Genomic DNA, 14,452 nt, shown 5'->3' on the forward strand with positions numbered 1-14,452 from the left:
TTCAACACTTTCTGGGAACAAATGATGGGTGGTGGCACTCCCCTTAACAGAAACCCCTGCTCACTGACACCGTACTCCCCAACTCATACTGAATAAACATTTTCACGCTCAGAGGCTAATAACCTGCAGGCTGGACTTTCAAAATGCGTAACAGTGATCTTTAGTGCCCCCACGTGGCCATCGGTGATGTGCCATCCTCAGTAGGGAGTTCGTCCTGAAGGGTGGGAAAGACAGCTGGAAAAATGTTATATCAAAGATACTAAATATCCACGGTACGAGACAGCCCAGGAAGAACGGTCCCTTTTATATTGCTATTTCTTCCCATCATATAAGTTTGGTAAAAGAGGGAAAATAATGCGAAATGCTGAAAATCTGTTGGATTGAACCGGAGAGTTTTTGTCCAGTTCCATGGCCCAGGACAAACTGTGTCTGATCCGTCATGGAGGAAATGGGAATAACCATCCTTGATTGTGAAAATTATACAAGCATGGATGTGATTTTTTGTTTTAAACTTTTACATAGAAAACATATGTATACATCTTTCTGTAACTTGTGTTTTAAACACTGCAATTTTAAGGCATTTGTAAAGACTGATGCAGTACAATTATTATTTTAGTCAACATCAAAAGATATCAGTTGGCATGGGGAGAAAGGAGGAATGTGGCTTGAAGAGGACATCATGTAATAAATTTATTATATTTTGTTACATTTTCCATTTTTCTCTTAATTCCAACTGTATACTATATAATCAACCGCTGTTTCAGAAATAAAATGTTTCAAACATAAAAATATAAATTCTGCTTCTTAAAAGTGCACACACTTTGAATAATAAAACATACAAATAAATAACAGAAATCAGTGACACATCTCATGCACTTGTTCTAAAATAAATTTAAAATGTACGATACACTTTTCTTCCAGCCTCTAGGAAAGACATCCTGCCTTCCATGTTACTGTACAACAAAAAACAACACAGAAATCACTATCCACGGTGCATGAAAAATACCAAAGCACTTTGTGTACAGTGATACGACATGCAGCTTTTAAGACGATAGAAATTCCAGTGTAAAAACTGAAGAGTTCAATCAAGAAACAATTTGTGTCAATGGGGCTTGAATTCAATTTTAACCAGTGGTGAGAGGCACAGTTGGTGAGCAAACCTCTACGGAACACAAACACGTTTGAAAGGCCTACAAAAAGAACTTCAGCTTCGGAAACACTGGAACTGCTTTTGCATTTGGTGCGACACCACACCATTTATAATAGCACCTAGGAAATTTCATATTGCATTTGAACGACTGCAGCAGATTCGCTATTCTGGGTGGCCTTTCTAAAGAAGCGTTTCCAACTTGCATGTTTACTTGTATCTTTATTCTTTAAAATGTTGAAACCACCAGGTAAATTGTGGTGGTGTTTTGTAGGCAGCATGAGGCTCGACAGAATAAAACCATCTGAGATTACTTTGAAGGTGTTGTAGTGCATTCAGCTCACCACAGATTAAAACTAAATTTTATTTGCCTCCACAGTTAACATAGAGCGCCGAATTCCGGGATGTGTATTATTGATGGTAAAAAAATAAAATAAAATAAATGAAGAAATAGCAACAAGGGTTTAAAAAAAAAAAGACTCCAAATAAAATGTTTCACATTAATTTTCAAACTGAAAAAAGAATTCCTGAAACTACATTTTGGATAAGAACTATCCTAGAGAACGAGCAAAAGTAGGAAATTCGATGGCAGCCTGGGGTTTGCTACTGTAATTCCTACAAAAAGGCAATCATTCTATCAAAAGCAGGGACAGGTTTTCCAAGGCTAGGCAAGTTGTTTCTTATTTTCTTCTTTGACAATTTCTAGCTTGGAGTGACTTCCCTATTCCTCCATGGGGACTAGGCCCTGGGGGACACTCAGCCTGCTCCGGCAACTAAGACCACCAATTCCCAGCAGACTGGCGAGTGCTAGGCCATTCACAACATGCTCCAAGCTCCCAAACTGGGCCTTGAATCAGAAAGGCCCTATTTCAAATGGGAGTTTGGTATCAGTATCTCTCAATTCTTTTTATTCTTATTTTTTTTTTTTTGCCTCTCCTACGCAACTGAGGAATCGGAGTCACTCCTGAGTAATTCAAATGGCAGTGATTCTTGCCATAATTCTCAGGAAAGGGATAACATATAGTGGTTCTCAATCTGACTGCCAATTAGAAAAACCTAGAAGCTTTTAAAATACATGCTAATTCCTGGAGCCCACTCCTACATGAATTACATCAAAAGCTATGGAGTGGGACCCAGGCATTGTCTTTTTAATAGTTCCCCAGCTGATTCTAGTCAATGTGGGTCTTCACTATCTTAGACAAGTCATTCAGAAGAGGCTTAAAACAATCTTGAGGAGAATACATGTGTGAGATTCAAAAAAGCCTCTCAAGTCTGCTGTGCACTCCTTCTCCCCAAAACTGAGAAACACTAGATTTAAACAAATGTAAGATGGATCTAGAACCGAATCCACTGCACAACACTACCAGAAATTCCATGGGCTTAGTCTAATTGTGATCAGTGGCTGGGAAGCCCCAAAGCTTTTCAAAATAGCTCTAAGTCTCTACAAAAGCATCTTTAAATTCTTAACACTATTAGAAGCCACATTCTTTCCTTGTGACCACAATAGAATCCTTGAAGATATAAAAAATTAAAATCTATAGAAAATGGCAGGTTATTTTTAGAACAAAATACTTTAAGAGTCTTCAGGCTAAATACAGTATGTACACCAACGATGTGTGTTCAACATATCCAATTCCACTTCTGCTTGCAAAACACTTTACAATCTCACCAATGATCAGAAAAACAGTAAAGGGAAATATATGCAGAGCAAAACAAGAAGTCACATTCATGCTCTTCCACACAATGATGAGTAACCCATATTTTGAAAATCACAAATTTAAAAATAGAGCTCCATAATCTAAGTGTTGCCTTTTTTTTTTTTTAAGACTTAACATTTCATGTCTATGTTTTATTGGTTGCTTGCATAGGTAGTAACAGCATGCTTTCTGAGTTATATGGAGGCCATGCACAATTGTTTTTATTACTTGTGGAAAAAAATGGTCACGCTCAAAATGCGCCTGCAAAATACTTTGAAAGTTGATCAAAAGGCAGTGTGAGACAGTGTTCATTTGAAGCACTGGATTTCTCCCCAAAACATGTAGTAGAGTTTAACAATGATGTACCCTTTATGAAATGAAAGTTAAAAACAGCCTGCACAGTAACAACTACTTTTTGTGTTTATGATAGGCACTAGTTTGTCAGCAAAGTTTGCCTTTCTCAACTACAAATAATACAAAGTTCCACGCACCTCCAGAATACGTGTTTTATTGAAACTGTGCTTATGATTCGCATACTATTTCAAAAATCCAACCCAGAAACACTAGTTATCTTTGTATCCAATAATTATAATAACCTACATAGGAAACAATCACTTCAGCTGTTCAGTAATTTGTCGGAATGAAATGTAACATCTGATGCCCCTCTATGTGAAATAAAGCAAGTTTATTTCAAATAAAAGAACTTTGTTCGCAGCTCTTCTCTACTCCATTTTCCCTAAAGGCTGCCACTCTTGGTCCCTTTACATACTGTTGCTATTTTTCTCATGATAGTTATTTTAGAGGAATGACAATGTTACCCTCAAATCCCACATCCATCTCATACAAACATAGATGACCCAATGTTAACGTAAAGTGACTGTGTAATGGATTTGCAACCCCTAAATAGTAGAGACAGCTCAGCCTGAAAAAGTGGATGGAAGAGTAAAATGTCTCCAAAGATGAAGGGCACTTTTGGTTTCCAGACGGAACAGACTTGCTCAAGAGAACCACAAGCCTTAGGTGATTTGACCAGAATCCACGTGATCTCTTTTTCCAGGAGAACTGTCACTCCATTTAGGATACCATCACATCCCCTGCTTGATGGGCTGTGCTCCCAGGGCTCCTCAGCTACAGCAAATCCCTGAAGCTTTCAGTTTTGCCTCTGTGCTCAAAGCAGGCCCTCCATAAATGTTTGCAGAATGAATGATGAAAACAAGATTGCAAAAGGGTGTCAGGCAGCCTCACAGATAATTACAATATTTTAGCACACCACAAATACTCCCACATCCGTTTCCACTGGTCCAGCATATTATTACTTACTTTCAGTTCAGCTGCTTTCAGGATGAGAAAATACAAAATGGATGGGAAATGGTCTAAGATGACTGGAGCCTAATGGTTTGAGTTTCCACATTTTCTAAGGGATTACCAAGACAAGGTATAGGGCTGTCTTAAGGAATGATATGGCCTCAGTGCCATGGATGTTTACAAGAAATCAAGAATAAAACTTTTTTTAAAAAGCAAACAAACATTACAGATACAACGTTACTGTTGGTGATTATTTTGTGCCTACCAGGAAATGTCTGCTCTAATCAGGCCCATCTAGTTGTCAACCAGAAACCCAGGCCTATCATCCTTAGCGGATAATTTTAACCCCAAAGCAAATACATGTTCATTGTGCTAAATATCACTGGGAAAATTTAAAAAAAAAAAAAACAAAAAAACACCAAGTCTCCAACCCTACCAATGATCTAAATTGAATCAAGTAACTATTTTCCCACAAGATACTTCTCACCTCAAGGAGCACCTCCAAACTTGTGGGTCAAATAACCTTTCCTGTGGCCTAAAGTTGTACCTAGCAGTTGCAGATAATGACATTTTCAGTTTACCAACCACGAAATAAAATAGTTTCAAGATGTCTAGACATTGCCATGATACTTCCTGATTTTTTCTATTAAACCTGAAACAAGGACTAAACTCCACAGACATACAGACACTGAAATTTTATTCTAGATCCCATGGAAAACCAAAGGGATTTGTAGAAACTTTTCCTTTTTTTAAGTCACTAGACATTGTGGAAAATCCATTCCTAGGTAACTCAAGAATAAAAATATTTACCACTGTGAACATTAAACTAGTTTCTATTAATGTTTAATTGACTACAGCAAAAAAGAAGTGTTATTAAAAACCTTTGTCTAATCAAACTATAATTGTTTCAGAGATTCAGATAGGAGACTTCAAATGAAATCTACCTATTAAACAAATATAAGAGATTTGAGTTAGACATTCAATTCCTGATATGGATGATCTCATAGTTGGTGCATCTTTTTCAGGCGATAAAAGCGATACAGAAAAACGAGAGCGGTAGCTAAACACTGATGGGGCTGTGATGTGCTGGGCTGAAAGCAATGACAGCATCGGAGGCAGCCAGTTGCCACAGTTGTACTGAGCAGAAGCGAGTGGTGCTGCTTTGAGAACCCACCAAAATCTGAACAGTAAAACGAGGACAGCGAGTGAAGAGGCGAGTACAGGGCTGTGTGCAATGGACAACAGGCTCACGGTCAATGAATCATGTGGAGCACTGTGGTAACTTTCACAAGGCTGAATATCTAAATCTTAAATACTGCCAAGGGTCTAAAATTCCAGCTACCCTCAACATAAGTGGCCTCCAGACTTGCAAGTTACCAGCTAATGCTCAAATTAGCAGCAAAATAAAGTTAAGTAACCTACTAAAAACTTTTCCCAAGAGATATTCCTGGGGGAAAAAAAGAAAAAAAAGAAAAAAGGCAGTGCAGAATTCATAGCTATGCATGCATATGTCTTGTAGTTACTTCACACACAGCAACACTGAAAAGGGAGGTTATACATGGATCTGTGCACCAAGGGTTCAAAAAGAACTTGAAGAGTCTGACAAAAAACGCTAATACAGGCCAGGCGCGGTGGCTCAAGCCTGTAATCCCAGCACTTTGGGAGGCCGAGACGGGCGGTATTCACGGAGGTTGCAGGCAGATCGGACCAATCCTGGCCGAACATAGGTGAAACCATCGTCTCTACTAAAAAAAATCCAAAAACTAGCCAAGGCGGACGGTGGGGGGCGCCTGTAGTCGCCAAGCTACTCGGGAGCTGAGGCAGGAGAATGGCACCCGTCCGGCAAACCCGGGGAGGCGGAGCTTGCAAGTGAGCTGAGATCCGGCACTGCAAACTCCAGGCCGGGCCGACAGAGCAAGACTTCTGTTTTCCAAAAAAAAAAAAAAAAGAAAAAAAAAACGGCTAATACTTAAAAGCACATAAAGTTAGCATGCTGTATTTAGTGGCAAAGTGACAAATGCTATTCAGAGAGAATCAAGACCCTCACACTCTTGACATTTTTTTAAAAAAAAGAAAAGCTAAAAATTAAGCAGGAAAGTATTGCCAGAAGACCTCGAAAAAGCTCGCAAAACTACATATTTTGTTTATCTGTGAGCTTTTTGTGAGGTTCTCCTTCTTCTTAGTAAGAAATGCAATTTGCACTGACACGGCCAGATGGAACACACTCCAAAGCCTGCTTGTGAGTTCTGGGCATGAGATGAAATCTTAAGAACAAAGAAGAAATAATAAATGACTTACTGAAAAGCAGCCCTAACAGAGATTGACAGACAGGATCCGAAGTGCATATGTAATACTTGATCACACATCGCTTCAACAAACCACCACTGGCTTTTGGCAGAAGGCAACTTCTTTCCTCTCCAAGCTACAAGATGGGGGAACATGAGCCCGCAGACACAGGGCATCGTGGAGCTTCCCACCTCTAACGGAAAAAAGCAACACCTGACAAGGAACATGATGTCCAGTCTTTCACCCAGTTTAGAATCCAGAAGTTTTTTCCAGGAATCTGTCAAAGGTGTTAACTGCTCTACTACAGTGCAAAATTCCAACGGCCTTAGCTAGTAATTTTAGAAGAAAAAAAATTAAACAAGTGACTAGCTTTCTGGCTATGTGATCTGCCACCTCTTAGGACCTATCCCAAGGCAGGTTTTGGTGCACACGTCGCTGCAGATATGAAGGTGGTGAAAGGCTTCATTTCTACCTCGAAAATGTCTATCTGTGGCAGTAGGAGAAATGACACAGTCACCCACATGGCACCTTCCTCTTTAATCCATTTACTGGTGTGCATCCATCCTAGACTAGCTGAGTATATACCTGAGAAACATTAGTGTTAAAATATTGCCCTTTACAAAGACTGGTAGATGGGGCGAAAGTGCAGAAAGCAACAGTTTTTCCCTCGATTTGTTCTGTTGTAAGAGTCACAGTTTTTAGAGCTCCTGGTGCCACCCACAATCCACAGCAAGGACAAGTCCTGCTCAGAAGAAACACAAGTCAGCTCCTTCGTCCTTCCACGCACTAATGGTAGCTTTACTGGTTCCCAGGTTTCAAAACCCTCATATCCAAAGAAAGTCATTAGAGTTCTCTAGAAAGAAATATGTACAATTGCTAAAGGGACCGTCCTGGGTATCGTCTACAATTATTCCAGTTAGCTTGGTGTCAATGTTTTGCCTATGGCTGTTATTTGGTTCAATGGCAGAATAAGGCGACGCTTTGAACAATTTGCAATTGAATTACACACACACACACACACACACATACACTCACACACACACAGAGTTGGGCATGTGACTCAAAAAAATACAAAATAAAAGCACACGGGGCTTTGGTGGTAGAGGAGGGGTTCTAAATAAATAAACATCTTTACAGATAAAACACTTCGATTGCAGAAATATCACTGAGGTTTTTGAGAAGACCGTGCAGAGGTTTGCATGCTAGAAGACAACTTTTTTGAGGATTTCTCCACAGACTGCCTGCTACCAGGAGACGAGGGAACTCCAGAGTCCAGTTGGGACGACTTGGATTTGCGAGCGGACAGCAGGGAATGTTTGGCAGAAGCAGGGTCCTTGGAGACAAGCTGCTCTTTTCCCGTTGCATTTGCATTTGGCTGCTGGGAAGCTGGAGGCTGGTGGCCTTTCTCCCCCTTGTCGTCCCCGGTGTTCTTACAGACAGACTTAACAGAACTCCCACTAGCCTTTTTAGAGAGCAAGGCTGTCTTGCCAAGATCCGTCGAGCGCCGGGTTTCCTTCTGTCTCAAGGCTGACTTGAAGAAGGACAGCCCCTTGTCCTCAGATTTGCTGTCCCTCTTCAAACCAGACTTGATGCTTGCACTGGGGGAGCGCAGGCTGGCCATGGAGGAGCTCCGCACGTGCTTCCCGGCCCCCCTGCCCTCCCCTGCTCGGGCCTGGCTCACCCGAGGGGAGTTGGGTTTGGAGGCAGAGGTGGCGCTGGGTCTGTCGGAACCCAAGCTTTGTCTGGAGCCCTCTCTACTCAAGCTCCGGTCTGAAGTCCTGCTCTTCCCAGGAGGGAAGGGGCTCCTTGTGGCAGGGCCCGGGGCCTTTTTGGCAGAGGTGGAGGAAGCAGCGTAGGTGAGGGCCGAGGCTGACTTCTGCTTCTGTGGCGAAGGAGATGACACGGAGTCCTGAGATTTCGGAGATGACTCCTTTCTGGGTTGGGCAGGGGCAGGGGCAGGGGATGAATGCCGTCCACTGCCCCTGGAAGAAGAATCTGCTTTGCTGCGGGAGCGGGAGGGCTTTAGAGAGACTTTTACAGGAAGAGGAGAAGAAGGGGATGTACTTGAAAGGGATGACTCCTGGCTTGCCAAGGCCGGTCTCCCCTTCCGCAAGCTTTTCTCTGGCTCAGAAGTGCCTTTGGAACTGGGGGATCTCTTGGTTGTGCTCTCTGGTTTCTTCGTGAGTGAGCCTGGGTGGCTGGGGGGTTTCACCTCTTTAACTGGAGAGCTGTCTACAGAGTCGCTCTGATCCACATAAGCAATCTGATTATTGTTATCAAATGGATCAGAGACCGGGGGCAGGCGGTCCCCTTGTGCTGAATGTTTGCTCTGTGTATCTATGACACTGGAGTTCAATATGCGGGTATCCGATTCGTCTTTGAACACACCTTCCATGACAGCCAGAGGGGCCCGGCCCACAGCCTTGTGCTCACGGCGACTATGACTGTCGCTTGGTTCCTGGTAACTGTTAGAAAGGTTCCGCAAGCTACCAAAGCAAGAGATGGAGACCTTGTCATCTGCTGCCTCCCCAATCTTCTCCAAGGTGGAGGCAGAACTGTGAATTGGCGAGTCCCCTGAAAATCGGGATGGAGAATTGGAGCGCATCTGCAGCTTAGCAGACAGGGACCATGAAGGTCTCATGCAATTTTCATTGACGGCCAAGGGGCTGGTGACAGAAGATCTAGATGACAAACTCTGACGCTGGACACTTCTCACAAATGGTCGAGTTGAAAAGCCTCCTGAACACAGCAAAGATAATACTGTTAAGCTAAGCCAATGAAGATGTTCTAGCAACACTGTAAGACACGGAAGGTAAGCCTCATGGGATAAAAGGAGCATGACCTTCAGAGCCAGCCCATCTGGGATCAGTGAGTCCCAGTGTGGCTTTGACTTCTCTGAGCCCAGTTTCCTTATGTATAAAATAGGGACATTCTAACTCAGGATCATTCTAACACAGCAAACTTCTATTCGCCTCCTTGCCCTACATCAGGGCTTGCCATACCTTTTCCTTTGAAGGCCTAGACAGCAGATGTTAGGCTTTACAGGCCAAACATTCAACTCTGCCACTGCCACATGAAAGCAGCGACAGGTAACACAAAAGCAAATGTGTCAGACTGTGTTCCAAAAATCTTTACAAAGAAAGGCAATGGGCTGTATTTGGCCTATGGGGCTAGAGTTTGCTGACCTCTGGTCTAACTCACAGGGCAACTATGAGAATTAAATACAATCTTAGAAGTCCTGTGCCCAACAGAGCACCTGGCACTCCATACATGCTGTGAGCTACTGACCCAACTTCATTACCTTCCTGAAGGTGATCTAGGGCTCACAGAAATGAAGTCCTTGACCAAGATTACACAACTCATTAAAGGAAGTGCTAATATCAGAACCCAGAACCCCTTGACTCCCCCACCTGCCGCCGGCACCACTCAGTTCCACATGTAAGCTGGCCTGTAACTGTTGACTACAGATGTGTATCGATGCAAAGAACTAAAAAGACTTGGATATCATATACTCCTATTTCCAGTGACTTAAAACTTCCAAAAAAATATTCATAATCAGAACCACATATTCCTATTTGGTGTGGCTCTAAACTTCCTAAGAAAATATTCTAAATTAAATTTTATACACAATGATACTACAGTTGTGATATTTACAAAATTCTGTCTTTATAGAGCCTAAGAAATACGCTCTATTCTGTGGGTACCACCCAGCACCATTACACAGTGATGATGCTTAAAAGGATATTGATTTCACCAACTGCACTGCTTAAAAATAGATCGAGGCAAACCTTATTGAGGCTTATTGTTAAAATGCTAGTGAATTCTAAGTTTAAAGGCAGTAATGAAAATAACCTCTGCCTAAACAAGCAAAGGTTCACTAGTCCATTTTCCATGATATGTGAGAAGCCGGAAGGAGTTTAGGAATTGCAGTCCAGTGTTTTTATTTTACAAATAAAGAGGAAGAGGCAACAAGCCAGAAGAGGTGGCAGAGCTAGAGCTATGGTGCAGCTCTCTTCGCCTGGCATTCTTCTTCCAGACTCCTGCAATTTTAACTCAATTTCATTTTCTCAGAATTATCCATCACCACTAGAAGCAGATTACAGTGATCGAAATGCTGGCTGCAGACTGAGACTTGTTGGCAGATTGAGTCACTGTGCTCATTATAGAAGCTGCACTCACTCCTCCTTCCAGTTCCCGGTACTGTGGCTGCCCGGTCCTTCCCATACCACCTGGGTCCCTGTCGGAATTAAGGTCTACCCTGCCGTTACCCAAGCAGAAAGTGAAAGTTTAAAAAGAAAAAAAAAAAGAATTCAATTTTATCAGACTTTTACTATCTCTACGCAAAGGCAACAACAGTTTTTGTTTTAGATGCTTCTGTACTAAAAAGAACATTCCACAGCTTCCTCCCTGGGGAGCAGCATGGTGGAAAGGTGAGGCACTCCTGGGGCCAAGACAGCAAGGGGCCACCATGCCAAGCCTGGAGCCGACTCCCCACCAGGTGGCCTGGGCAAAGCAAAACGTCTGAGCCTCTTCCAGCTATTCTGCTTTTTAAAACACTTTGAAAAAAAAAAAGTATACATTGGTATATAAAGCTCCAGCTTCCACAAGAGACCTTGAAAGTGGAAAATAATGAAGTGGAAGGAAAAAGTACTGGGACACAGGAAAAGCAAATGACTCTGTTAATACAAAATGCTTCTTAGGATCATAACCCACAGCTACACAGCTCCACTCCCTGTAGCTGCCTTTGGGTTCTCCTACCACCTCCTTGGGACTTAGCTCCTAGGAAAAACACGAGGGACTCTGCTGTGACTATGAGTTACCATTCTGGAAATCTGTCACCAAAACCCACACCCACCATCATCTTCACTCCTTTCTCCAGTCATCTCCACAGACTCAGAGAGCGAGGCCAGGGAGGTGCGTCTGGAGGAAGCTGCAGAGGTCACGCTGGCTGGCTTGCTGCCCGGGAGCCGGCTCACCCAGTGTTCGCACAGGGAAGAACTCGTGGAGCCTGCAGAGAAGAAAACAGGCATGGAGGTCAGGTTGGGGTCCCTCGGCCAGCCTGAGCCACACACACCCTCATGAAGGTGCTACGAGCTGAGCTGGGTGGTGCTGATGTCCTCACCCCGAGGTCAGCATCAATTACCAGACCCTGTGTCATGTTGTGCCTGCCCGAATATCCCCAGTTAAGATGAAAAGATGGAAGGCAGACTTCCGGACACATGAAATTTGTAGTAATAAAATGCAAGGATAGGGATGAATACTTTATAATGTAAGTCTGAGTCTTAAGAATTGGCAAGAGAATGGAAGAGACAAGCATTCATACATTCACTCTACAAATATTTATTAAGCATCCACATGCCAGGCACTGTTCTAAGCAATTGCAGTAATATTTTTTGCACAAAGAAAAGAGAGTAAGCAGCAGTGTACTCTTTTTCTCTCAGCCTCATTGTTTTATGGAAATTTGTAACCATTTCATAATATTAATAATATACACACACACAGCTATATGTCAATCTGCGCTGTCTGTTCCAGGGATGCCCTTAAATATTTATTAGGGCAAGAGAAATCGCTCTTGAAATGGAGTACATGAAGCAGCATGACTGTCTCAAGTAGACCTCAAGAAGGTGTCATTTCTGAGCACATCTGAGACTGGTGAAAGAGCACTGGAGATCCCGCTCTGTTAAGTGAGTGAGTGGCTGTACACTGGGTGGGCTTGGCCCCCAGCAGTGGGTCACTCTGCTTGGGAGATGCCTTGTTTTCGATGCTTTGAACTCACCCCCTGCAACCTTCAAGAGAAGCAAGGATTCATAGCCCCTAACCTGACTGCACATCACCACATTCCAATCCTCTGTCACGCTCTCTTGAAGTCAAACTCAGCATTCAGGAACGTGTGTCCACTTGCTTGGATTATGTGTGGCTGCATTCATATTGTGTGTGGGTACTGGTCCCTGTGTTTATTAAACACAACAGGCTGGACGTCATCCGGCTAAACCCAAACTATCTAATATTATCACAGCCATTAATCCTTCTCCTAACAGAATAGGCCAATCTTCTCACTGGAAAAGCAGACTATTTGTAATGGTCCTTTACCCTTTACAAAATGTTTTAACACACATTTACCTAACTGGATGCTACCATGAGGTAGGCATTATTATTACACCTGTATTACAGATGACTGCTATGTGGCCCAGATGTGGGACAGGCTCCAGGATAACCCCAGGACAGAGAGGGTAGTATGCCACGCTGCTTTTCAGCTCATCCATGCATTTATCCACAAGTACACATCATGAACTTTCTTTGCACCAGGTCCAACCCACTGCCCCTGGTGAACTCCGCTGGGCCACAGCTGCTGTTACATTCCTCCCCAACTTCCTTGACTGCAATCATTTTAGTTTCCAGATTAAATGGAAATGTAAGGATTCATCTGATCAAACTAACAGAGTCATTAGACCCTCCAGAGAGGTCCTCTAGACCATTCATTACAATCTTTTGCTCTGGAAAAAACTGCCCAAGAACAAGAGTGGACCTCACCTGCCACTGAGCTGTTGGCTGACCATGATGGGATGGCTGTCCGCCTCTGGTAGAAGAGGATGTATGCTGTCTGTGTGCAGACCTCATCTTCTGATAGCTGCTGCACATCGCTGTCGTCGAAGCAGTACCAGAGGCCATCCACAGAGTTCTTACAGTACGCTGCCAAAGAGAGCCCGCCATCAGCACCAGGGGAGGCTACACCAGCCACTTCATTCGACCCACAGACACCATCTCTTTGGCTCATCTAATTAACTCAAGAACGTTTTAAGGCTGCATGTAGCAACACAGAAAGAGGTTTAAAAAAATTCTAAATTCTGTATCACACTCGAGCAAACTGCCTTGAGAAATTCCAAACTATTCCAAGTAGATGCAGTTGTAGTTCATCTTAGAAAACACACACTTATTTAAACCAATGGGTCTGAACCAGGGACCTGTGTGTGTGGTGGGGGGAGTGGGATTTGGCAATGAATGGAGACATTTTTGATTGTCACAACTCAAGGGAGAGGTGCTACTGGCATCTAGTGGGTAGAGGCCATGAATGCTGCTAAACATTCTATAATGCACAGGACAGCCCCCCGCAACACAAAATTGTCTGGTCAAAATGTTAACGATGCCAGGGTGAAGAAACCCTGAGTTCAGTGTGTTGCAACATTTTAGTGTCTATTACAAATAGAAAATAATATGAATAGAAATAACAATATAATGATATGACAGCAGATAATAATTAACACTTATGTGCCAAGCATCTCATTTAATCCTAAGATTTGTTCTCTTATTACTCCCAATTTCCAGAGGTTGAAAAAGATTAACCTGCTTGCCCAAGGTCGTGTAGCTGGTGAAAGGCAGGAGCCCAGCTCATTTCAGGTTTATCAAGTCCTTGGCTCGCACTTAAAGCCCTACCCTGCCCTGCTTCCCTCAGGGAGGAGCCCAAACCATGCTCCATCGAAGTTCCTTGGCAGACTAAGAACACACGAGCTCGTGAATGCAGGAGGACTTCTTTCCAGTCCAAATTCTAAGCCTGAGCTGGAAATAAACAACATTCAAGTAACAGCAAGAACAGACAAAAACTTAGAGTTCACAAAGCCACTCATCCTGCAAGGAGATATCAAAGGGTTGGATCAAGCTTATATTGATATATATTGATATATAAGCTTGATCTAGAAAAGTACATTATGATCACATTTTCCAAAAATATGCATTTATTTGGGGTGAGAATAAATGAGTGCTACAGTATTTAGCTAAATGCTGCAACAGACTCAGGATGGCCCCAGGGATGGGGCAGATAAGGTCCTGAGAGGTACCAGGAGTGACTCCCTCAATAGGCCATAACAATTTCCACAAATATGGAGCCTTAAGAGCTAAAAGGGACTCAGGTGAGAAAGGGCTACACCAAACAAGTCCCCCAAAAGGAGAGCAGAGTAAGAATCTATGAATGGAGGGAGGGAAGTTATTTGCAGCTGAGAACTTGCCAGAACCGGAAGGGAGA

General features: G+C 42.9%; 1 protein-coding gene across 1 annotated transcript in view; it reads right to left on the reverse strand.

Moving 5' to 3' along the window:
- Positions 1–6,957: 6,957 nt before the first annotated feature.
- Positions 6,958–14,452, reverse strand: part of USP31 (ubiquitin specific peptidase 31) — a 96,064-nt gene continuing 88,569 nt past the window's right edge. Inside the window, exons 14-16 of the mRNA XM_017887203.1 lie at positions 12,967–13,125; positions 11,291–11,443; positions 6,958–9,174 (exon numbers count right to left, since the gene is read on the reverse strand). Of these exons, the coding sequence (XP_017742692.1) occupies positions 7,598–9,174; positions 11,291–11,443; positions 12,967–13,125 (1,889 nt within the window). The 3' untranslated portion in view covers positions 6,958–7,597. The remainder of the gene's footprint in view (positions 9,175–11,290; positions 11,444–12,966; positions 13,126–14,452) is intronic.

The sequence above is a fragment of the Rhinopithecus bieti genome, unplaced genomic scaffold (assembly GCF_001698545.2).
Source record: "Rhinopithecus bieti isolate Rb0 unplaced genomic scaffold, ASM169854v2 scaffold_13348, whole genome shotgun sequence".
Lineage (NCBI taxonomy): Eukaryota > Metazoa > Chordata > Mammalia > Primates > Cercopithecidae > Rhinopithecus > Rhinopithecus bieti.